The sequence below is a fragment of the Nymphalis io genome, chromosome 3 (genome assembly GCF_905147045.1).
Source record: "Nymphalis io chromosome 3, ilAglIoxx1.1, whole genome shotgun sequence".
In the NCBI taxonomy this organism is placed as follows: Eukaryota; Metazoa; Arthropoda; class Insecta; order Lepidoptera; family Nymphalidae; genus Nymphalis; species Nymphalis io.
The window spans coordinates 1,201,920-1,228,076 of NC_065890.1; the positions used below are offsets into that span (position 1 = coordinate 1,201,920).

At 34.9% G+C, this 26,157-nt stretch overlaps 1 protein-coding gene and 1 non-coding gene across 2 annotated transcripts in view; both read right to left on the bottom strand.

The window, feature by feature from the left end:
• LOC126781089 (uncharacterized) overlaps positions 1 to 22,348 on the bottom strand; it is a 28,226-nt gene extending 5,878 nt beyond the window's left edge. Inside the window, exons 1-30 of the mRNA XM_050505910.1 lie at positions 22,268 to 22,348; positions 19,469 to 19,633; positions 17,700 to 17,870; positions 17,399 to 17,454; positions 17,184 to 17,316; positions 16,305 to 16,442; positions 15,568 to 15,697; positions 14,614 to 14,759; positions 14,377 to 14,513; positions 14,118 to 14,248; positions 13,663 to 13,798; positions 13,469 to 13,586; positions 12,318 to 12,434; positions 11,829 to 11,960; positions 11,359 to 11,437; positions 10,737 to 10,867; positions 10,381 to 10,538; positions 9,811 to 9,993; positions 9,236 to 9,393; positions 8,513 to 8,636; positions 7,691 to 7,851; positions 6,205 to 6,351; positions 5,706 to 5,847; positions 5,272 to 5,407; positions 4,917 to 5,113; positions 4,231 to 4,393; positions 3,526 to 3,825; positions 1,713 to 1,908; positions 1,117 to 1,226; positions 474 to 605 (exon numbers count right to left, since the gene is read on the bottom strand). Coding sequence (XP_050361867.1) covers positions 474 to 605; positions 1,117 to 1,226; positions 1,713 to 1,908; positions 3,526 to 3,825; positions 4,231 to 4,393; positions 4,917 to 5,113; positions 5,272 to 5,407; positions 5,706 to 5,847; positions 6,205 to 6,351; positions 7,691 to 7,851; positions 8,513 to 8,636; positions 9,236 to 9,393; positions 9,811 to 9,993; positions 10,381 to 10,538; positions 10,737 to 10,867; positions 11,359 to 11,437; positions 11,829 to 11,960; positions 12,318 to 12,434; positions 13,469 to 13,586; positions 13,663 to 13,798; positions 14,118 to 14,248; positions 14,377 to 14,513; positions 14,614 to 14,759; positions 15,568 to 15,697; positions 16,305 to 16,442; positions 17,184 to 17,316; positions 17,399 to 17,454; positions 17,700 to 17,870; positions 19,469 to 19,633; positions 22,268 to 22,348 — 4,308 coding nt within the window. The remainder of the gene's footprint in view (positions 1 to 473; positions 606 to 1,116; positions 1,227 to 1,712; positions 1,909 to 3,525; positions 3,826 to 4,230; positions 4,394 to 4,916; positions 5,114 to 5,271; positions 5,408 to 5,705; positions 5,848 to 6,204; positions 6,352 to 7,690; positions 7,852 to 8,512; positions 8,637 to 9,235; positions 9,394 to 9,810; positions 9,994 to 10,380; positions 10,539 to 10,736; positions 10,868 to 11,358; positions 11,438 to 11,828; positions 11,961 to 12,317; positions 12,435 to 13,468; positions 13,587 to 13,662; positions 13,799 to 14,117; positions 14,249 to 14,376; positions 14,514 to 14,613; positions 14,760 to 15,567; positions 15,698 to 16,304; positions 16,443 to 17,183; positions 17,317 to 17,398; positions 17,455 to 17,699; positions 17,871 to 19,468; positions 19,634 to 22,267) is intronic.
• A 295-nt stretch (positions 22,349 to 22,643) lies between these two features.
• On the bottom strand, positions 22,644 to 22,798 carry LOC126781508 (U1 spliceosomal RNA). Its single transcript, XR_007670672.1, has one exon. It is a non-coding gene; the product is annotated as a U1 spliceosomal RNA (small nuclear RNA).
• Between the last annotated feature and the right edge of the window lie 3,359 nt (positions 22,799 to 26,157).

The window sequence follows — 26,157 nt, forward strand, 5'->3', positions numbered from 1 at the left end:
CCTGATGTGCTTCAAATTGAATAATTAATTATTCTTATATACATTTTTGTTTAAATGGTAAATAATATCTAAAATAATGTGTAGCAGCATTTATTTACCTCTAAAAAATTTTTAGTTAACTTATTTTTTTAAATAATTAACAAAACATTAAGATTCGTCTACAATAGTATGACCTACAATGGAATATCATTGCCATATGTGCGTATGCCATATCAAGTAACGTATGAACATCAATTAGAAGATACTATCGCTTTTGTAAGAAAAAAAAAAACTGTTCAATTAATTGTATCTAAATATATAACGTATTTATTATAATATACGTTGTTTTTTTAACCGTAAATAAATAAAAATAATTATTTCCTTTATATTATTCAATTGAAGACAAATTATTTGAGAGTGCATTTCAGATCAATATTCAACGTTTAGGTTACAAATGCTACGTTGAAATTTTAGCTGTTTTTTTTAAATTTTACCTGCAATTCCAAATAGCTTGAATAGAAATTAAACGAACGGAATGACTGATACTGTATTATGTTAGACAGTTCGCCGACGTACACCATGAACATCATTGTCGATATCAGCTGTAGTATTGATACGAACACCACCTGTAAGAATTTCAATTTATAATTCCAAAAGCCAGGGATATTCCCTATTTTTTTGCTATCACATAATATTATTATATAATTTAAGTGCCCACTGCTAATGTCAAAAAAAGTCCCTGAATTTTTCCTAGCTTTCCTTGACCATTATTTAATTTTAAAGAGAGATGAAGCCTTTAAATTAAGGTTTAAAAATCTGAACTACGCTTTATATTATTACTTTTTGGTATTTTTGAATCACGTATTCATCTCAAGCTCAATGGCTCTAAGAGAGAGAGGTAACCTGAATGGCTCGGATAAAATTCTGCTACATGTATATCCACCAAACCGCACTAAGCTTCCTTTCTCAACTTCCTCCCAGGGAGCTAAAATACAAACGAGGCAGACGACTATTGTAGAGAAACGTTTACGTGGAAAATACTTCAATTATTCTACTTAATCATGATAATTATAATAACATGTTGAATTTTTTTTAATTTAATATTTTAGTTTAATAATTACAGCAGTTTATACCTACCTCTGATTGCTTCTTTGGCAATATATCACCAACTCCATTTTGGGTGAAGGTGGTCAGGACAAAGTACAGTGAACAGATGTAGTAACTGTGGCACCACGGCTTACCGTTGTCTATGAGAAAATGAAAATTATAAAAATCCATGTCTATCTTTAAAAATATTTTAGTGCGAAAACAAACTATAAACGGAAGATCGACTGGATCGACTATCATGACAGTTGTTCCATACATTTTCATGCAAAAGTTTTTCTTGTTTGTCTTTATAATATCAACTAACTCACAACTAGAAGCACATCACTGTCTATAATAAATACTCTATATCCTTCAGCCGATTCACACAGGCAGGGCGTCCGTTGAGTATTGCTTACAAGTATTATATAAAAAAGTGTGATTATTTTTGTTTGTGGTCTATGTGTTCATGTATTGTTCATCAAAGCGATTTACAACTTTGTAAACGTCGTCACATTATTTATTTTAGTTGTTAATTCACTTTGTTGTTTCATAAAAAAATATATATATATTAACCTCTGTCATATGTACGCATTTGGATGCGCTATGTATATTTCGATAAAACATAATAATAACAATAAAGTTATAACCATTATAAATCCACGAGGACTTCGGATCTGTCTTCTCTTCCAGCACTCCGATGAAGTACCAGAAGCAGGCGGAGATATGGACGAATATGGTGAACCAAATCAAAACCGTAATAGCGGTCGAAATCGTTAAGTTAATGGATATTCGCCGATGATGATGACTCAGACATTTATACACGGACACCTTAAATTTATAAAACTGTAGTAATAAAATATACGAAACCATATATATCTTTAATACCTAAAAAGATGAATATGACCTTAAATGTTAGTATCATAATATGTTAAGTAGAATTATGATTTTGAATCTACTTTTGTACTACTTCTACTATAGCAGCCTTACTTGATACTGATCCCTCACTTGCTTTCATTATTGATTTGAGATTCGAAAGAAGATACATTCCTAATCACTCGCTACACAACGTTCATAAGGAAGAGCGTTAGCACATAGTCGCACAGTTAACAACCATAATGTTAATCAATTGATTTTATACATTTGTTTACTTATTTATGAATTTTCATGTGCTTAATTTGTGTTTTTAATTCATCTCGTGCTTGACAGTGAAAAAAACATCGTGAGGAATGCACACCTGCATGTGTCTAATTTCATTGAAATTCTGCCACATGTGTATTCTACCAACCCGCATTGGAACAGCGTGTTGGAATAAGCTCCAAACCTTCTCCTCAAAAGGAGGCCAGCAGTGGGACATTAACAGGCTGTTTACTTATTATTATTTTTTATAACTTATCGCTTTCAATTTTGTAAACATAAAGATCATATAATTACTAATGTTCACGTGTAAATATTGCACTGGCTGACTCGGCCTTTAAACAATAGCACACAGATACTTTTTTTTTTAAATATACAAGCTAGCGCTTGACTGTTATTATACCTGATGGAAAGTGAATTAACAGTCTAAGGTGGAGCGCGCTTGCCTAGAAGATGCCTATTCACTCTCGACTTGAAGGTACTCATATTGTAGGTGGTGGGGAAAACGGTGGTCGGAAGGGTATTCCAGATCTTACTATCAGGGTATATTTAAATTATCAGTTTCAAGCTATAAGATTATTGGTCAATGGCAGGCGATGACCAATGAGCGCTCAGATTAAAGCCAACTTAGTTTTCCTAACTTTGAACAGCGCTTTAGAAACTAGAGTATAAGTATTGTTTTTTTGGATAGGTTAACTTATTTAAGTTGGTGGTATCTACGTTGATGGGCTTGCTTATATATTGTTACATACTTGTGTTACTTACGATTCTAAATAATCTATTTAACCTTAGCAAAGAAAATGTCATCATCGTATTATTTTCGCTGAAGTAGCAAAATATTTCTATCGGTATGATTGAGATCACATCAAATTTAAATTCCGCTTTGAAATATCTAAAAAGTCATATTATATTATTTTATACTTAGAAAATGTATAAGATTAGTTTTGACTTTACTATCGTGTGCGTATTAACTCACACAACGAGAAAGATGTTTGGCCTAAATGCTAATGAAGATCGTGGGAAGATACGTTAGTTTATTAAACAATAGTTATATAGCAAATAGAGAGATCACCTATATATTTTAAGTTAACTGTCATAAATGAAGTTCGAATTGCAATAACTGAAGCAAAGTGAACGCTTACGTAAAAAAAAAACATCCTTTTAAATACAAACGGCATTTAGCGGCAATTTTGAACAAATATATAATATTTGATGTACTAAAAAATCCGTATTGTCATTAGGTACTAAACGGCGCAATCACATAGCTATGGAAAGATGCGTTCAAAGCTCTTACTTCTCTCGGATCTTCATCAAACCATTCAAAACGTCATCGTCATCGATTGCAACGATTTTCGGCAGATAATATTGAATAAAAAACTTCCATAAGAAGCAAAAATCAAATAAATAAAGCGCTAAAATCAACAAGGGTCTGTTATCTTGGAAGCCTGCGTTATAAACGTCAGCATAGATGCAAAACAACGACACAGTTATCACGTAGATCCTCATGATGTACTGTCTGATGTTGAAGTATCTGAAAAATCTCTGCTCGCGTATAATGGTCGATATAGTTGTACTGTGTTCTTTTATAATAAATGGCGTATTGGTTCCAATACCGGCTATATAATTCTAAAACAAAATAAAGAGTTAAATTATATAAGCTTATTATAAAATTATCATTGCACCTACGATATATGTGTGTAGCAGGCAGGATAGAGGACACACTTCTAGCTATTAAGTAAATATTTACATAATTATAACTAAATGGCATGTGTTGTCTGATTATTAAATACATAAAATACAAAAGATATTAATAAAATCATTAAATATTTAATCCACTACAGTTAAGTGTAACGTAACTTTGAATTGAAATAGCATAATTTTATTTTATGCAATAATTAAGGAAACTCAGAATTTGCGGGTCTTTAATCTCGGCATTTTTAAAGCAAAAGAGTGACATTTAGATATCAAATATAAACATAGCTTAAATAAACTTTAAGAACACGAATACTAATGACACGTTTACAACCCAACCTCGTTCGTCGGTCGATAATATTTCAAAAGTTCAAAGACAGCTGGATAATCTTTGATGATATTAAAGAATCCTTGGGAATTTATTTGCAACAAGTGTACTTGATTGTTCGTAGTTATAGACACTGGACACCGTATCGTATCTCCATGCAAATTTCCAAACATACTAGTGAAAAAAGAAAAAATATATATGAAGTGAATATGAATATAATATATTTAATTTTATAAAATAGGGATAACAGACAATCAAAATAATGTTAAGTCCAGTTGTGTATATGAAAAATGTTTAGCAACGGCCCGAAAATGTCGCACAGCTGAGCAGCTAATCAAGCTGCTCCAATGCGGGTTGGTGCATTCTTATGTGTTAACGTTTATGACCCTGTTCAGAATAGTTTACATCAAATGTCAATATTATGTGTACATTGCTTGGCTCGAAGAAAGGAAAAAGCAAAATATAGCTCATAAAGCGTTGTGGTCACTGTAAAACATTCATAACGCGTTATGATCACTGGAAATATATCGTAAGTATCAAAATCCATGACGCGGTCTGAATCCTGGTTGATGCAACAGCATCACGATGGATAGATTGTAATTTATTGACTTGGAAATATAAATGAGATAATATTACAAAATGTGTATATTTATCCTAAGCGTCCAAAATATATAAATATTATAATTCATAATCTAACCTGCCCTTCGCGAGTGTGATCCAAGCATCATTATCCCTAGTATCCTTCAATTCAACACTTCCTTTATCAACTATATAAATGTCAGAAATAACATCATCCACGTCTATGATAGTTGTGTCTCTCGTGAAATAGAGGCTGCGAACTGCTCGACCTACTGTACGGAGAAGCGATACATCGCTCTGATTAAGTATAGGGCACTGTAACACAATAAAACATTTTAAACGCTAAATAACACGTTATTATTATATTTTTTTCTTGAAATTAAACAAATGTTTAGTTACATAATATTCAATTTTTTAATTATATAATATGCAAAGCCAATTTATTATTACTAGATAAGTTTAGCGTAACTCACTTGGCTAAATGTTGTTCCGTATATATGTAAAATTGCATCAGTTCGTAAGGTGATTTGTTCACATAACTTTAACACATTCCTGTAATCCAAGCCTCCCATTTTATCCCAATTATATTCGTAGTAATCGAGTACTTGTCTAAAATGTATTTAGAACTATGTATAGTAATTTCCTTGCCTATAATACTGTGGTTCCCTAATGGTCAAAAATCGACTATAATCATTATTGAATATTTCAGGAATATTATACATGAGTTGGCATATTTTGAATATTTTTTAATCTATAATTATTTTCATAATATTTTTATTAACAATACTAAAGCTCGTTAATAAAATCCGTTGATAAACAAAGAAAAAGGTACTGAACTCTTTTGCTTTCATCTATTTATATGCTTATTTAGTTCGGTAATTTTAAAATGTTCAAGAGCTGTACATACTTTTGCAGTTGAGGGTCGAGGTTCTCCCTGTTCATAAATACCGTTATGTCCTTAATGTGCTCTTGGAACGAAGCTAACGCTTTATTTACGTTTGCTCGAATACTAATTATTCTTACAGAGAAATACGTAGTTATAAGTGCTCCTGAAATTATGCATTTTTTAAAAATCTAAACGAAAAAACGAATCCCTGAGGGTTAAAATTTATTTAGTTATACAAGCTTTTATTTAACTTGCAATGATTGTTTTAATAGTTTGTTAGGTCATATCTTACAAGCTGCACAGAACCATCTTATGATATGTTGTGAAGTTGAAATTTTACATGTCAAATCATGACCTGATTCTACACCAATATGAAATTGATTTATATTGACGTCATAGAGTAAGGATGACTTGTTCAATGACTCGAAATGTGTGCTAATCGACTTCTAACTGGATTATATTAACACGGATTATTTTGAATACAAATGAATATACATTAATTAAATGTCGATCGCCTCACCTACAGTCATACCAGCGATAAGCACTTGCATTATATTGAAGTTGGACGGCTTGAAGCTACTGTATCCTGTCGTTGTGGTTTCATAGACGACCCAAAAATATGAACCCAGGTGGAGATTCCAAGGTGATTCGGTCAGATTGAAACGAACTAACACAGAACGATAAGCTAGTTTAATACATAACTAAAATTAAATTAAAAACTTAAGTAAGCCCCGACACAAAAATATCTCCAAAAAGTAAAAAAAATAGTATGTTTGTTTGCTGTAGTAATATTTTTTAGGCAAGCGTCTACGCGTTGACCCGAGATGGCCTAGTCGTTAGAATGCGTGAATTTTAACCGATGATCGTGGGTTCAACCCGGGCAAGCACCACTGTATTTTAATGTGCTTAATTTGTGTTTATAATTCATCTCGTGCTTGACGGTGAATGAAAACATCGTGAGGTAACCTGCATTTGTCTAATTTCATTAAAATTATGCATTATGGAGTAGCGTAGTGGAATAAGCTCCAAACCTTCTCCTCAAAAGGGAGAGAAGGCCATAGCCCAGCAGTGGGACATTAACAGGGTGTTACTGTCCATGCGTCGGGTGATCGAAATTTCAAATCAATCTGAATTCCTTTAGTCAAGTAGGAAATGAGCTAATGATCTTCAAACGCCTGGACAGATCTCCATAATTTTTTGCTAAGAAACATTTCGATCACATTAAGTTTCAAACAGAAGAAACCGTATCAAAATAAGTCCATTCGTTTGGGAGCTACGATGCCACAGACGGATACTTTTAACGTCAGGGCTTAAAATTTTTTATAAAATTGTTAAATACTAGAATAAATAAGCACGTTTAAACATGAAGGAACATATTGTATTATTGCAACAAAATATATTTCGATAACGATTGTTAGACGTACAAAGCATACCTAACTCTTATAATTGATGTACAAAAAAAATTAAAACGGTTAAACGTTAACATTTGTTTATACTACTGTAGGAATATAGGAGGGTAGTAGTGGGAGGAAGTGTATTTAAAGGACGGTAGACAGTTTGTTAGTGTCGTGTTGCTAGGAAATGTCTTCCGACGGGGCGTGGCCTAGTGGCGCGACTTGATCACGTGTTATTTACTATTGGTCGTAGGGTTTTGTGTAGGCTTGTCTGGGTAGACACCACTCACTCATCAGATATTCAATGGATATATGGCGGTTGGCGTGGTTGGTTGCCTTTCACGTTGAAGGTTGTGGGTTCGATTCCCACCCAGAACAGACATTTGTGTGCATGAACATGTCTTGTTGTCCTGAGTCTGGGTGTAATTATGTATATAAGTGTGTATTTACAAAAGAAAAGTAGTATATGTAGTATATCAGTTGTCTGGTATATTTTTATTAAATATTATTATTATATTATTATTAAAGGATATTATTATTAAATAATATCCTGGGTAATAATAATAATAATAATTCTTTAGAAAAACTATTTCTCAATAATATTATACTTACATGCGGTATTAAAAAGTTGTATCCAAGAACCGCCTTTATCATCGTGAGGTACGATAAACCAAGAACTACTTCCAATAGTGTAAAATATATTGGCTGAACAGTACACCACAAAGCAAGTCAGTACATTCAGTAAAGCTAAGAATAACGGGATGGCTTTTATACTGAAATCAAATAGCAATAAAAGCCAATAAATATATAAGAGATTAAAACACTACTACACACTACTTTTTGGTTTCAGTATGAGGGCTTAGTTCATAGATTTAATAAAATTCGTTTGCTTTAATTCCTTATACCATAAATAATGTAAAGCTGAAATATGGAATGATAAAGAAAGAAATACGAGAATCTTAAATAAGTCAGGTTAATATTTCTGAAATCGCACCAAGATTACTATATTTTTAATAGGTTAATTCGTTTATATAATTGTAATTTTTTATTAATACCCAATGCAGGGCTTTGTACAGACCCACTTGGGTGGGGTAAAATGGTGTCTGAGCCATGGTGGAATTACAAGAGACATAACGTGATAACCTTCGACATGTTTGGGTCACCATTGATGCAGTACCATGTAATATACTTTTTACAGTAATATTGTCTATGGATGAAGTTGAATATTTCCCATCATTTGACCTATTTGCTGGTCTTTCTAAAATAATTATATAAAAAACAAAAAATATATCTACGACGTAATTTTAATCTTATTAAGGTTATGTTATTCTCCAATAAATGAGAATTTTAACCAGCAATGGTAAATTTACAGGCTGTTGGCTGTTTACTGGCTATATACTTTGAAGATTTTAGTATAATAAGCAAAATTCTTACACAAGTAAGAGATCTCGGCGTATGAGTCCGTCCAGACCAAGCAGAGCACTCGGCATTCTGTACAGCTGCAGAACTCGATTTAACATCAGAAACTGTTTCGCTGGCGCTTCTCTATATTTATCCTCTACAAAAATTAAAGATTTGCTTTTCAAAGTAATGCATACGTCTTGTTCCAGAGTTCAAGCAACGTTATGTACGAAGAAGTAAATGTCGAGTTGTATGTAATTAAAAAATAAATACTGATACGACTTAATGACCTAAATCTATTGTACCTTTTATAAAAAATACCATAGAGTACGTATGCTATTTTTTGAAAGAGAAGATACAAAAGCGTGTCGCAAACGCGCAATTGGAACTTTGAAAAAATAATTGATTATGCAAGAAATAACGAACACCTAATATTTACAGTAACAGTAAAAGCCTGTTAATGTCCCACTGCTGGGCTAAGGCCTCCTCTCCCTTTTGAGGAGAAGGTTTGGAGCTTATTCTACCACGCTGCTCCAATGCGGGTTGGTAGAATACACATGTGACAGAATTTCAATGAAATTAGACACATGCAGGTTTCCTCACGATGTTTTCCTTCACCGTCAAGCACGAGATGAATTATAAACACAAATTAAGCACATGAAAATTCAGTGGTGCTTGCCCGGGTTTGAACCCACGGACATCGGTTAAGATTCACGCGTTCTAACATAATATTTATTAAAATATAATTTATATTACGAAACGATTCCTTCCAAGACGTTTCTAGTCGTTCTAAAGGTAAGCATCCAAATAGGTCCGTCAGAAAGGCGCCTTTCAGGTAATGGGCTGCTGTACTCGCGGGGTGATATACTAGAATTCCTCTCTCGTTGTAGTAACCGATCAACAGTCGTTGTAATCTGTGTGAAAAAAAATAGTGCAAGAACGTCTGGGTAGGTACCACCGATTAATCAAATATTCTACTACCAGCCGGCAATAATAAGTATTGTTGGTATTAACTACAGGCACAAGGGACATAACATCTTAATACCAAAGGTTGGTGGTGTATTGGGAATTTACGGTAAGGTTAATATTTCTCAGATCGCCAATCGCTATAGACGGTGGTGACTACTTACCATCAGGTGGCCTCATCGTCAGCTCAGCTCATCAGCCCGTCCGCCTTCTAATACCATAAAAATAAGATTGATTTCACTCTAAGGTGTGTGTCTACGGTGTTAGCACCATCCTGTATCTCTTGTGTCTAAATTTATACTCACTCGCCGTCTAAACCGAAACACACCAATATATATTTATGTTTGTCTGGGATTCAAACTCACATATCAAAATACGCAGAACAGTCAAGCATCGTAGCAATAAAGTAAAGCCAGGGCCATTGTATAACCAAGTACGTGTAGCCAGGATACACCATTGCGGAGAGGATCGCGCAGCATCCGCGAAACCATTCGTGATGGACCACGTAGCGACTATCTGGCCGGATAGTGAAGCGAGGAAAAATGTACCTTTGATAATGATTAATGTTAATAAGTAATGTATTGGAATTGGTTACACTTACTATCTCCTTAAATGTTTATATATGTCATTGTTGATTGCTTTTTACATATATGAAATGACAAAAGACAAACGAAGAAACAATAACAATAAATTAATAAAAAAATCTACGCTGGACGGAAGATAGCTGCGGAGAGAATTTAGGCTTTACAAAGTCTCGAAGGTGTTCTTCCTAAAATCGGACGTTACTGAATATTTGTTGAAAGAAAAACCTAATTATTTTTTTATTGTCGGGTCAATTAGTCTAAATCGGTCAACTCAACTCAAATGAAACGTTCGTTTCGGGATCTGCGGCTACTAAAACAACGAAAACTAAACGGATTTATAACTACACTAACCTTAAGAATGAAAGTAGACCCAATCTATAAAACGGCTGAAGAAACGCATTGTCCTGTTCAAATTTTCTCGGCTCACGAAATTTTTCAACACTAGGTGCCGGGTCTGGTGACTTGTAGCTCATGAATGATTCTCGGCGTATTTGTACACGCGGATATAGCTGAGAAAATATTCATAAGTCTACATATTTCTCATTCAACGGAATCGAAATACGTCAAAATCATAACTTGAATGTACTGAAATAGCTTATTTGTTATTATCAACGAGAATGATTACACAGAATATTTAAAACCTGGATACTTTTACTGAAAACTATAACAAAAAGTGTTTAACGACGAGTTAATATACTGAAACTTACAGGCTGTTCCTTGATGAACTGTATAGTATCTTTTATTTGTGGTATATTAATTACATTTAATAAATGTTTTCTTGATATTGAAAACACTTCGACGTATGTCACCGCTCGTATTGTATAAAATGCTGGTAGCCCTGTTGATTAATTTTAAATTTGCATGAAAATTATATAAATAAAACAAACTATATTATATGTTTTGTATAATGTCTACATAAAGTGACATTATATAGTATTTGATAGTATTATTATTACATAGTGATAAAGCAAAAACTAGTCCACAAATGACGTAAAGAAAAAAAAACAACACAAAAACCTTGAATACGCCACCAACCATGTTATGGTTGTTCTAAGCTCTAATGCATGTAATTACACTTCCTTACTAACCCTTTATATTGGATCACAACAATTCAAATGCTGTGAGCCGTAGAATAAATAATTAATGGATACCAAACCAGACAGGCCAACAACCTACCACAGGTGAAACATTTTTAATTTAGCATATTAAATTAAATATATTAACTAATTCTAATAATATATATATATATATATATATATATATATATATATATATATATATATATATATATATATATATAATATATAATGTTTAAAAATCACTTCTTACTTAAGAGACATACGAATACTCCGAAATGACTCCTTCCATTCAGTTCGCCAACGACCTCCTTCGTATCAGGACTAATGACCTGCACATCCAAAGGTTAATAAAATATTACCAGCCAGTTTGCATTTATAAATCAATCAAGGTGCGCCAAAGCTCGCGGTCCTCCGCCTTCCGCATCCAGTCGGTACATTTATAAATAGATAGTAATAATGATCCCTGCTTTTTTTTTTTTTATAGAATAGGAAGGTGGACGAGCATATGGGCCACCTGATGGTAAGTGGTCACCAAACGCTCTTAGACATTGGCATTGTAAGAAATGTCAACCATCGCTTATAGCCAATGCGCCACCAACCTTGGGAACTAAGATTTTATGTCCCTTGTGCCTGTAATTACACTTATAGACTTATATAATTAGACGCTGTTGGTCTTAGTAAAATATGTAATATTAAAACATAAATAACGTATTTCCTGACCTCGCATATTCCTCGCTTAACGACGTACATCTCGTTGACCATATCGCCAGTGTTCAATAGAATCTCGTTTGGAGACGTGCAGAAAAACTTTGCCTTCGATGATATATTCTTCAAATCTTCTTTATTAAGTAACTAATAATTGTAATCATGTGTAAATTAATGAAGTTGAGACAAGTTAATGATCATTGACCGCTTTGTGCGTAAAATTATACGTGCATGATTTGTTCACGTTTCTGTACCTGTTATTTCACCGGTTGTATCGGATTGTCGTCCCATCGGATTAAAAGAAGAGTAAACTAACGTGGACTGAGTGAGTGGCTAGAGTGGACTTTTGCTTATACAAACATTGGGCACAATAATATCCCTTTCACAGATCCTTCAGCTGCAGTAGTTGAAATCCAGTCAGCAGGACATTTTCAATAATAATTAAAAAAAACCCTTTTTTTTTCAATAATTGTAATATTATTGTTATATAATAATATTTTTCACCTTTATAAATGGTATGCAGAGGATGTACTTGCTTCTCTGCCTCGCAACTATGTCTTGATACACGTGCGCCGGTAAATCGTAAAATATCGAGTTTTGTCGATTTGTTATCGAGTAAGCCTACAAATTAACATAAAACATAAAATCAAACCAGTACGATCAACGGACACGTTGTTGAAAATATTTCTTAAGCACCGACATATTTATTTTTATTCATTACATTATATAGTACCGTACCGTAACAGCCTGTGAATGTCCCACTGCTGGGATAAAGGCCTCCTCTCCTCTTTTTGAGGAGAAGGTTTGGAGCTTATTCCTTCGCGTTTTCCTTCACCGTAAAGCACGAGATGAATTATAATCACAAATTAAGCACATGAAAATTCAGTGGTGCTTGCCCGGGTTTGAACCCACGATCATCGGTTAAGATTCACATGTTCTTACCACTGGGCCATCTCGGCTTGATTTTATTTATACAAACATAAGTAATTTGTACACTTCTAAATTAATGGAAATTTAATTATTTACAATAATACATGAATCATATTCTATAGGAAATACAATGATAACATTATTTTCATCAAAATGTCAATGATATTTAAATTCAAACTACGATTAATTAACAAACAATCAAAAAAGACCAATATTTGTAATCAAGTCACTCAATTATTGAAAAAATATATATTAATTAATACCCCAAGTGTGATGTTTCACTATTAAATATGGCTATTGAATATGTTTTAACATGTCTATGTTTTGGTCACGAATTGAGACTCCACATCCACAATGCACCTTGGTATCGTAATTTCTCTCCCCGCATTTAAACACTTTAAATTAATACTATTTTTTTTCAAAAGGAATATGTTAAGAGAGATTTCAAGATGCTATGATAATGACACCTTTATAGTAAGCATAAGTTTTTACATTTTTAGTAAAGATCAATTCAGATTCTTAGTAAGTCAACCTTAGTATTATATAGTATTTGATAATAATACAATTATTTTTGTGACATTTGCCATTATAATTATTGAAGTTACAATTGATGAGGTTTTACATCTTTTTTTTTCATCTATAAGCTTACGCTTGACCACAATGGCGCATCGAGAGCTACTTTATTAAATACATATAGTATTCTTATAAATAAGTCTTTTTGTAACCTTATCCGTATACCAACGGAGCTGTAAATATTCGATAAACCGTTGTCTGATAATCGGATCCACTTCGTTCCTTACCAAAAAGCTTGATACGTTTTCTATGCGTGACTCGTAATCTTCCCTGGTATTATATAAAAAAAAATTATTATTCATCTCATACAATAGATTACAAAATTAACGAAACTATTTTTATATACCTCAGAGCTGTCGTGACCATAATAGTAGCGGAATATATAGCTTCGATTGATATATACAGGACAATGCATATTTCTAAAACGAACATCGTGTAGAGGACGTTGTTTAAGTTTTCTATGCCCCAAGTTTCTATGTGAGCTAAAATTTCAAAACTACTTATTAGTAAATACTTCTCGAGTTATCGCATGCTTAAATTGTCTCTCTCTAATCAGCAGTGAACATTTACGGGCTGTTCCTTGCATCCCTTACTTTAATAAACGCAGTAAATATTTTTAAAATAAATCTCACAAGTTGCTTGAAAATATTACTTACATTAACATTATATTATAATCGTTATTTTATATAGTCCTTTACATAGACAAAAATCAAGTTGACACCTTATTTGAACGTTTTTAACCGAGTACCATCATAGTCTGAGGGAACACTTGCATAAACTACCAATACGGTAAATACATACTTGTAAAAGTAATCATAGAGATCGCCCAGTACAGCCCAAAAGTAATTCTATTTTCAACTGTATCTTCGTCCAGCGGTTGTTCCTCCCAATACGGTGCATGGGTAAAATTTGAAACCAGACAATAACCAAATCTAAAATAAGACTTTATACTCAGATGATGATTGTAAAAGTCTACTTGAAAAAATACTGAAACATGATTTGTTTCGATTTGGTACGATCGCTACACAAATTGCCAGTTAGAAATATTTGGAATACTCACTGAAAACACATAAATCCCTGTTGCAGTGCCGCCAAAAAGTAGCAAGCAAGAAGTAGTAAGAGTGAATATGACATGAATCTTAGGGCATTACTGTAATACACACACTCGTCCTCTAGTGTCTTAAGCATCCGGAAGACCTGGAAAGAGTATCCAATAAATGTAAATCATGAGAACAAGAATGCGTACAATTATGAATAATTCTATATCTAATTAATATGTCGTTGATGAGCAAGTTACCTTCGACAACCTTAACAGTTTATTGAGTCCAGCAAAGTGACCGTCACCAATGAACTCAAAGATGGGCAATGTGCCGATAATATCGAGCACAAACCACTTGTTGCGGGCTTGTTGAGATGATGTCTGAGCGAGTGTTATTGGTACTCCTGAAAATATTAAATTTTTAGACTCGTATTTATTTAAGACGATTAATCTTGGGAGCGAGGACCTTTTAAAATTAACTAAATTTGATTTGATCAGTATTTAATGTTATTTAAAATGCACACGAACAAATATAATTAATTACAGATTCAAAATGAGTCAGCCCACGATCTTACAATTACGATCGTTTCCCAGGAACTATGATCCCTAAGCGTGCAGCGACGCTATGTAACTGCAGTTATGCTGGTTAAGCATTTACCTCTAATGTGATCGTGCTATTAGCTAACATTCACCTATTATTAATATACGTCGCTCTTATTTAAAAAATGTTCCACTACAGATATTTCTGTTTACACCAAAGTATTTTTATATTTCTATCAATTAATAAATGGATTGGAGCAAGATATATAAAAGTGTTTCAATATTTAATAGAAAAGTTATTTCAAGCCGAACTGGACCTTCAAAATTACGAATCGATCTAGCGATTTGAAAATCGCAAGAAATTTACGCTTTAAGCATATCATCTTTGGGCTTTATATAGGGCTAGGTACAAAATAAAAAAAAATACAGAAATAAAATAATTGTCCATATAAATCTACGCAAGACACATTCCTACCAGTTTACCACAGTTTTAATTTTTATTTAGATGTTCCTTTTTATGAGTAAATAGGATATAATATGTCAATAAAGAGCTTTTTTATTTTTTTAAATTCTTTTTCACGATTAGATTTGATCGCAAATACCTAATCGATTTTTTCAAAGATACATGTATATTGCAAAGTCAAATTGAGCCATTTGTCAGAAATATATTACCGTCTTCCACATTGGCACCTGTCGACAGATACACAATCAGATCCAAGGTGTAAATAACTGTTACGACATCGTCATAAAACCTAAACTCCAGCGGCACTTGTTTCTTGTACACCAAGTAATAAGGGTGTGTCTGTAATTATATATTATCCATCACATTTATTATTCATCCCTTCCTTATAGTATATATATTTAGATGTATATATGTATATATTATATTTTGTTAAATTAAATGATATTTGATCCTGTCGAATTGGAGGGCGTTAGTAGCTACGACACAGTATTATTATACTAATGTAGTTACTATCGTATATATTGTTTAAGATATGTATAATTTGTTCAAAATAAAAAATAAAATAAATTTACGTATTATACAATACGTATTATAAAATATCTACATTAATGCTATTATGGGCAAACATTTTCGCAACCATAGATAGATTATAAAAAATATATATTTTTACGTACTTAGAAACAAAGATCTAATGTCTCTTGTACCTGTTGTTATTGGCTCGCTCACTCTTTAGAGTGGAACACAACAATACTAAGTATTGCTGTTTGGCGGTGGAAAATGTGAAGTGGGTGGTAGGTACCCAGCGTGGAGGAATAAGCTTCAAACCTTTTCTTTTGGTGAGATGCCTCTGCCCAGCAACGAGACATGAACATGCCGTAACTCAACCATAACCATAACCTTACTGTGGTCGCTAATCCAATTAAACTTAAAGCGTTTAACTACTTACAATACAAACAATGATAATGAGGCATGTGACGAACGAATTCCAGGCAACTTGTAACGAGGACTTAGGTTGTAGGATACACGGGAAAGTCGGTCGGAGACAGATCGCGTCCGCTTCGTCTGTTAGCGACGCGTCTGCTCTCTTAAACATAATTATATATATTCAGATCACTTTCTGCTTATATTTTATTAATACAATAATGTTTACATCATCATTTAAACCTTTATTCAACTCAAGCCACAATTACCCGTTATTGTTCTTAATACATTAGACGGGCTTGTTTTTAAACGCGTTTAAAAATTAGCTTTCAAATTTAATTCATTTGTAATTTTCTTTTTTACTGTAACACGAAACAACTGACATGGTCATCTCCGCAAATACAGGCAAAGTACACACGAAGTGTAATGATATCCTAATGCTATCAATGAGCATCTCACCATGGAAACCGACGCGTTATATACCTCTGCATTTCATTATTGCTTAAACCGCTACACGATAATACAAATTGATGTTTATTTATTAATTTTACACATATGTTGTTTTATAATTAAGTATTTTAAGTTGAAAATAATCGTCTGAACTCGCCCGACGTAAGCTAACTCGTTTCCTATTTTTCTTATTTATTTAGTTTCAATTATGTTTTTTTGTTATTGTTAACAAAATCCAAGTTAAGATTTATTATTATAACAATATCATCGTTAAAAAGCGTTATACCGACCGTCTCCGTCCGTAATATCACGCACCTTGGAAAGGTACACTGTCTAAAGGACAGTTCGATTTGACGTAAATTATATGTTTTAGTATAAACAATAATCTTCCTAACGTTTCAAAACGATTGAACAAAGAATTGCCATTAAAATATATAAGCATGATAACACTAACGTTTCGCATAATGTAGCACCCAGCAATCTCTATCATGATATCAGTTTGAGAAAGTTGGCGATTTCCGAAGGCATCCTTTGATTCTTTTAAATCCATTAAATTTCGCTTGAAATGTAGAATACTACTTTTATATCTAAAAAAAGATAAATAGTTTTATTTCTTAGAAAACTAGAAATAAATAAAAGTTAAAATCTAGAATATAAAGGTTTACTTACTTAGCTTCATCAGGTATTCGTGAATCGTAATGTTTCTTGACTTTTTCGAAATGTTCCTGAATTAAAAATAAATACATATATAATTATAGGTATGTATCACGCATGAGCTAGCCTTTTTTTATTTTACGCAACTAATAATACAGCTTCAAGCATACTCTTAAACATTGACAACGCTTTGCAAGAATTATATCAGATATTCAGTATACAACTTCTTATATATAAATAAAAATTGATTAAAACTTGCATTAAACGACGCTAAGGCACGCGCTCCCTGACCATTTCTTTTGCCATATTTAACTACGATCCTCCACAGGTCCGTAGTATTTAGGACATGCGCGGTACAGAATGTAGCTGCTCTGATCTCCACGTGGGCTCGACTGCAGGCTGTCACGGGACTGCCCGCACAGGGAGATAGAATGGTACCACGGATCATCCGTAACATGGCTGTAATGTCATCTTCCGCTGTTAGCATCTGGGGGACCGATATTATATTGTCATGATCACCATCAAATCGGTATTTTATTGCATAAGTTATTATATGTAGAAATGCTAAAAAGTTAATGTAAATCGTTTATAAAAATGTATTTACGAATGGATACATCCAAGACAGAACAATTACAATAAACAGATAAAACACTATACTATGATGCCAAGAAAAGCGACATTATCGCTAAAGAACGATCGCTACCTGGAGATCAATTCTACTAAAAAATTGTCACTTTATCGCAATCGAATCGAATCGAAGCGTGATCGTGATCGTTGCCCTTTTGCCGTTTTATTATTCTTTAATTTAAATATCGACTATTACCATAAAAGTTAACAATTACGTTTGATTTTGACATAACGGTATATGTTAACATATTATCGGTTCGGTACCGATTTGAATAAATACAGATGATTCAAAGTTGGATTGGAATTGAATCGGGAACCTATCGTAATAGTTATAAATTAGTAGAATTCGACCCCAGGCAACTTTAGGTCAGAGGAAATGGTCTTGTGACGGTATAGGCGTATACGTTTTATAAGATAACATAATATATGTACAAAAAAAAAACATATTAAAAGTGTAAAAATTATATTATAATTATAATATAACATATTATATTATAATTATAATATAATTTTATAATTTATAATATAACATATTACAAGTATAAAAGTATTTCAAGTGTAAAAAAAACGTACATCATTCAAACCCAAAGATTTTAATTAATTTGATTTTATTAACATGAAAACAAATATCAAAAAATATATATACTTATGTATATATATTTGAAAATATAAAAAAATTAATTACATATACTAACTTCAACATCGCCGTAAGTGATGTAAATAATGGAGGACTTCTTATGATTTCTCTTTATAATCGTGTCTCCTGGAATATAGTGTATCGTTTCCATCTTCTTGGAGACTTCTGATAGAAACTGGTAGGACAGGTCAGACAGCATCCGACACTATTATAAAGTAAGGCTTAAGCAATGTAATTTTTATTTTATTTTCATTTATTAGTCACAAAAATAACATAGTTTATATGTTTATATTATGTCTTACATTACGTTTTGCATATTTTTTGAGAACTATGCAACTATACAAACTTAGTCTGATACATAATTTTCGGTTTGGACCTTTTTGAGCGAACGCTGTCATAACTAGAAAAGATACACGAAAACTTCGTATCAAACATTTGGAGATCGCCAAGTGTCGACAGAAAAATTTATATACCATTGTTACCCATGCGTTTTCGAGACTGGTAGCTTATAGCCATATAATTAAACACTGGAATCATAAAACGTATAAAAACATGGTAAAAGAGGCGCCTGTGTGGAAAAGAATGGAAATCAATGGAACAGATGGAACTATGACAATTGTAAGGAACGGATAGTTTTAATGGATCCAAGTACATATAAAAAGCATTCTAGTTGATAAGTATCATAAACAACAATTATTGTCACCAAAGAAAATATACAAGGCTCGATAGGAGATAAAATTGGTATTATACTTTTATTTAGGTTATTTTTATTTATAATTGCAGAAGAATGTTTTATATAATGCAATAATAATAGAACTAACCTTCTGCGTAGCCTTAAAATATATATCAGTATAGATAGTGGCTGTGAATGAAGGTGGGAATAACGGTAGTAGTTTAGTAACCGACACCGCTCGCTGCTTGTGCCAGTACATCTTGTAGAACTTCTCCACTTTATCACGCAGACTCTGAGGTATATTGGATACTTGCTACGAAATAATTTTAGTTTATGAATACAATATAAATAGTTTTTTTTTATTATATGATCCACGTTCTTTACAGAACCAAAGAGCCCACATATATTCTGCTGCAGAGGTCTCTTCTGGTAAAAAGGTAACCTTTTCTGGTCCACTAATTTCTAAATAATTTGTGGCATAATTTCATCTATCACATGAAGCTTTCTACACGGCGTTATCTTTCACCGCAGTACAGGAGATCAGCTATAAATTAAAATTCAGCATATGGAAATTCTGTGGTGCCTTAAACCCGATATCTTTGATTTTTTTATTTGATTCACGTATTCCATTCTCTGGGTCATATCAACCTTTGCCTTAAGAATGACTTAATTATTACCGTAACATCCTGTGAATGTCCCACTGCTGGGCTAAAGGCTTTCTCTCCTCTTTTTGAGGAGAAGGTTTGCAGCTTATTCCACCACGCTGCTCCAATGCGGGTTGGTGGAATACACATGTGGCAGAATTTCAGAGAAATTAGACACATGCAGGTTTCCTCACGATGTTTTCCTTCACCGTAAAGCACGAGATGAATTACATATAATCACAAATTAAGCACATGAAAATTCAGAGGTGCTTGCCCGGATTTGAACCCACGATCATCGGTTAAGATTCACGCGTTTTTACCACTGGGCCATCTCGGTACTTCGGTTAAATTATTACAGGAACATAAAAATATAATCAACGTGTCAGTAAGCACCATTTCTTTCATAATTAATCGATATCTTGTCCGGAAGGTCTCCTCGGGCCTCATGTATATGCCGATGACTAAAGACAGTGATGCGACTGCAGCGCCGGTTACCACCAAACAGCCGGTCATCATTACCAGGAGGCACGTGATACGTTCTAGATCGTTCGCAGGGGCGATTGATGGTCTAAAGTAAAATGGACATTTTTTATTTATATTGAAAGAGAGAAAGATATGTCAAATGCTTATATTAATTTTAAGACCGAGCTAAAACCAATATTAAGTATGTCACTGAAAACAAATTTAGTTATTTTTTCCTTTTGCCTATACTATGTTATTATTTTTTTTTATAGAGTATGTTTGGGGACGAGCATATGGGCCACCTGATGATAAGTGGTCCCCAACGCCCATAGACATTGGCATTGTAAGAAATGTAAATATAATGGGAACCAACCTTGGGAAGTAAGATGTTATGTCACTTGTGCCTGTAATTAAACAGGCTCACTCAGCCTTCAAACCGGAACACAACAATACCAAGTACTGCTGTTTTGCGGTATAATATCTGATGAGTGGGTGGTACCTACCCAGACGGGCATTTTTTTTTCTTTTTTTTTTTACGCTGGAAAAACGCTTTACACGTTTCCCCCACGGAATATCGACTAAAAAACCAGCGGTACCCTTTCCGTCATAACGAGGAGCGCCACGGGATCGCTTGCGCATGCTACCGCGACGCTCTGACTGGTGGCCTGCGTATGCAGGCCTCCATTCTCTATGGGGATTACCAGGGTACTGAGAACCCCCTAGTCCCAGTGACGCCTATTGCGGCGGAGGAAGAAGGTGCGCATAGCGCCTCATTCTTCTCCCCAGTCTTTTTCGGCGGAGCAGGTTTGCAGCGGCGTCCTCTTCCCGCTCCCGCTCCGCGGCCTTCTTCTGCGACATTAAATTTTCACAGAAGGAGACCATTTCCGACCAACACTCATCGCTTCCGAGCATCGCGTTGATGATGCTCGGCAAGGAGAGGTGTCCGCCGACAACTGCCGCCAGAGAAAGCCTCTGGGGCCCCCACGCGGCACACTCCGTCAGGGTGTGTTGCACCGTGTCGGTTGGCGCACCACACTCGTGGCAGGAAGGTGACATTTCCCGCCGTGCTATCTTGTGCATGTACTTACCGAAGCAGCCGTGCCCGGTAAGTACCTGCGTTAACCTAAACGAGAGCGTGCCTCGTTTTCTTTTGACCCAGCGATTTAAGTGGGGACGTACCGCCTCCACTGTCGCCAGGCCCGCTGTGGGGGACCTCAGATCTTCCTCCCATCGGGCTATCAGGGCTTGCTGGGCTAGAGCCCTGATCCGCCCGACATCCACCGACCCTGGTCGGTCGCCGCGGTCTCTCGCCTCGGCCCGGAAGCGGTACACCTCTGCCAGCACCTCCGCCTGGAGTTCCCAGGGCGGATCGCCCGCGAGGAGCGTCGCCGCTGTCCAAGACACCGTACGATACCCTCTTGTCGCTCTTACCGCTATGACCCTCTGCGGCCTCCGCAGGAGGGCCCGGTTGTGAGCAGTGAGCGCATCGACCCATATCGGGCACCGTACAGTGCCATCGACCTCACTACGCCAGCATAGAGGCACCGACATAGCGATCCCGGTCCTCCCACGTTGGGTAGGAGGCGACCCAAGGTGGCAGCTGTGTTGATGAGCTTCGGGCCGATTTGCACGAAGTGCTGTCTGAAGCTCCATCGCCCGTCCAGGATCAAGCCCAAATACTTCATCTGGGCCTGCACCTTGATCACCGTCCCGTGGACGGTGATACTCGCCCCCCGAGCGAGGCCTCTCCGTGAACCGTGGAAGAGGAGAGCCTCCGTTTTGGATATAGAGACTCTCAGGCCCAGCATTTCCATTCGGTCCACGGTCAAAGTTGCTCCAACTTCGGCCAGGCGGGCCGCCTCCCCAAAGTCCCGCCCCGACGCGGTAATGAGGGTATCGTCCGCGTAACAGAACACCCTCATACCGGGAAGGACGGGTGCCTTCAGAAGCCAATCAAAACCGACGTTCCACAGAATTGGGCCGAGGACCGACCCCTGTGGAACGCCGCAGCCTACCCGACGCCGGACCAACTTCCCGTCGCCTCCTGCCCATACGACCTCCCTGTCCTGGAGGTACGCCTCCAACAGTCTCCTCAGATAGATCGGCACCCCTTGGTATCGGAGTGCCTCCCTGATCGTCTCGAATGGGAGACTGTTAAAGGCGTTTGCAACGTCTAACGACACCGTCAGGACCACTTGCCCCTGAGCCACTGCATCCGTGGTCCGAGTCTTCCAAGACTAGAGACCAAAAATTACGCGTCCGAGTTATCCGCATTAGGGATAATCGCAGAGGTCAACCCATCCGCAGTGCAATGGATAGGCCTCGCTCTGGGGGAACCGCCTTCATGATCACGGTATCCCCTACGCCAGTATACAGACGGGCTTGCACAAAGCCCTACCAGTTATATTTTATCAATGTTTTAAGTAACCTTTACATATATAAATACATCGTCTCAACGTTTTGTCGTCGACTTACGTTGCAAAATGTTCTTTGATTGTAATATGTCACTAGCTCCGGAAACCACCTACATACAAACTTCCAAATATACAAAATTTACCTCTAATCTAACATAATATAAATTACCCTATTGGTATAAACATCTTGTTGACGACGTAAACAGCACTGATAAAACGTCCAGGCAAAGAGTCCTCGAATCGCTTAGCGCTTCTCAGCTGTTTGTAACGCATTTCTGACGTGGTGCGATGTGTTTTATTCGTATACTGACTTTCCATCTAATAAAAATAAAAACCTTATTTATTAGTTTTTGTCCGAGGCTTCGTCCGCGTGTGTGGGGAGCGAGGTAATAGGTAATGTATGTTCTTTTCTGCACCCCTGACAACGTTTATGTATGCAAAATTTCATAAGGATCTTTTTTTAGGTTATAGATAGGCGGACAGGCAAATGGGTCACCTGATGTTAAGTGGTCGCCACCGCCCATAGCTATCGGCGATGTTAGAAATATTAACCATTCCTTACATCGCCAATGTGCAATCAACCTTGGGAACGAAGATGTTATGTCCCTTGTGTCTGCAGTTATACTGGCTCACTCACCCTTCAAACCGGAACACAACAATACCAAATATTGCTGTATATCTGATAAGCGGGTGGTACAATACCGATACCACCTAGTAAATAATCGATTAAGTGGTTAAAAAGACAAATCATAACATATGATATGCACACTATTTTATATGTACTCAGGTAAGTAATTATGAACAAATGTTAATGAAATTTTATAATTATTATAGTAAAGATTAGGAAGGCAATTTAATCCATAAGTAATACTTACTGGTATATTATTGAATTTTTTTCATACTCGTAAAGCCTAAACAACTGGACAAGTTAAACTCTAATTATTATTAATTAAAAGTTGATAGTCCAGATGTATACATTTGCAATACATCCTTTTATTTATACTTCTAAGACTCACTATGTGCGTCAATATTAGCAGTCTCACCTTATCTATATGTAACCAGATCAGCACCCAAGAGAGACGGAGAATTAAGAAAATGTAGCAATATTTCAGTGTTGTTCCGACTACACTACCATGACGATTGTTGTCGTTCATTGACCCTAAATGAAAGAAACACTCAATATATTTTATTGTCCTCATAATTTATTATAAATCATTATTAAATGATTATATTATAACATCTGTATTCTTTAATAGAACTTTTTGCATAAAATACACTAAGCATTACTTTTTGTTTCATCTAAAGAAAAAAGGAATTTTGCATTATAATATACGACCTACTAGTTGTTTAGTGTTTAGTTCAGAAAGCTACAACTAACTGTTGCAATGGTACCTAAAATTTCATTTGATATTTTTTAATTTTTTTCTTGCCACTTCTCAAAAAATGATAAAGAAAATATCACTTATCACATTACTATTATAATCGTTAAAAGAATTGGAACGGAGATATTGTTACAAAATTGTTTTTGCGTTAATTATTACAATATTTTTTTTTCTTATAGAATACGAAAACGGACGAGCAAATGGACCTGACCTAATGGTAAGTGGTCATCAACGCCCATAGAGATTGGCTTTGTAAGAAACGTTAAAACATTCGAAAAAGCACATTGAAATCAATAAAATCACTAAATTTATTTTTATCTATTGCTGTATCTTACATCTTTAATCAGATATTCTAAAATAATGATTATTATATTTGCAAAAAAAACAAATAGCTGATTCATGTACTTACATATATCTATTCCATGTGTTTAAATGCGCAAAAAACTGGTTTCTATTACAAATCTTACCTTTACAAAGGTACAAAAACTTACATAGATAACGAAAGGGTCGATGTAGTCGTAAATAATAGCATATCAATTTGAACAATGAGGGCTTTTTTTCATCTAAAATATAGTGCGAGAATGTGATAGCGTCTATCAGGAAACCAGCTACAAACATTTTTTTATTTAAAAAAAACACCATTTCGTATAAAAAATAATAGAAACAAAAAATTAATAAGCCAAAAACGTTTCTAATAATATAAACAACGGGAAGTAAACATGCGGTAGTGCAATTTGTGTAATTATTATAAAAATTAGCAAGATATTATATTATCATTAAATAATTGTAAGTAACTTGAATATTAAAGGCAAATATATTTAAGAATGTTTCAAAGTATCTGATAATTTGAACCAAGAATACGAAGCAAGCTGACAATAATAGCTTATCATCCATAATATCCTTAACATTTCTCTGTAACGAAAATCATTAGGTAAATTGAAAACATATCCAAAATTAAGCACCTGAAATTCTTAAAAGGTCTTAAAATTAATTTGCCGTTTTTATAGAATAGGTAGGCGAACGGGCAAATGGGCCACCTAATAGTAAGTGGCCAACACCACCCATAGACATTACCGTTGTAAGAATTAGTAACCAGCCCTTACATCGCCAATGCGCCACCAACCTTGGGAACTAAGATGTTATGCCCCTCGTACAAATGAAAATTTCACAGGTTGCTTTTTTATACAATTAAACAATTACAGTACTAATGTGACAACATTGGCGGATTTATTTCCGCTCAACTCGCATAGATAACTGCCAGAAAAAAAAACTAACATGTCCTCCACCAACTTAAGCTGGCATCTTCCGAATTGATCATATGACTATACACCATGATCAGGACATGGGCAGCATACAATACATTATAGACAATGTCGAATATGTCTGTCAAGATATTATCGAAGTCCACTGCTACAGACACAATAGCCATTAATACAAGGACGCAGATCAACGAGTTCCATATTGTGTCGTCAGGGAGAGAGATCAGAGATTGGTTAACGTGTGTTAAGGACCAACGCGATCTATATTCGTCCTGCAAACGTTCAAAATTAACTATTTACTAAAAACCATATTTCATTTAATTATAACGGTCTGGTTAAATTGTAACGTAACTTATAATTCAAAAATAATAATAGCCTATAGATAAAATGATAAAACATCAATATTATTTGTGACCCTTATTGACTTGCAATAAATATGCGGCTTATAATAATATCTATTATAAACATAGGTTCGATTACAATCTACCAGTCTGATTTGATATTTTTTTTTGCATAGCCCATTTACTTTTACTGAGGAACGTTACATCACACGGTACAGACTAAAGCACCCACGGGTGCGAAGCAATGACGATTAACAAGAGAGAAATCACGCGCAGCAGCTATAGAGAAATAAATATTAAAGAGTAAGCTTTATATCACTACATATTATAAAACA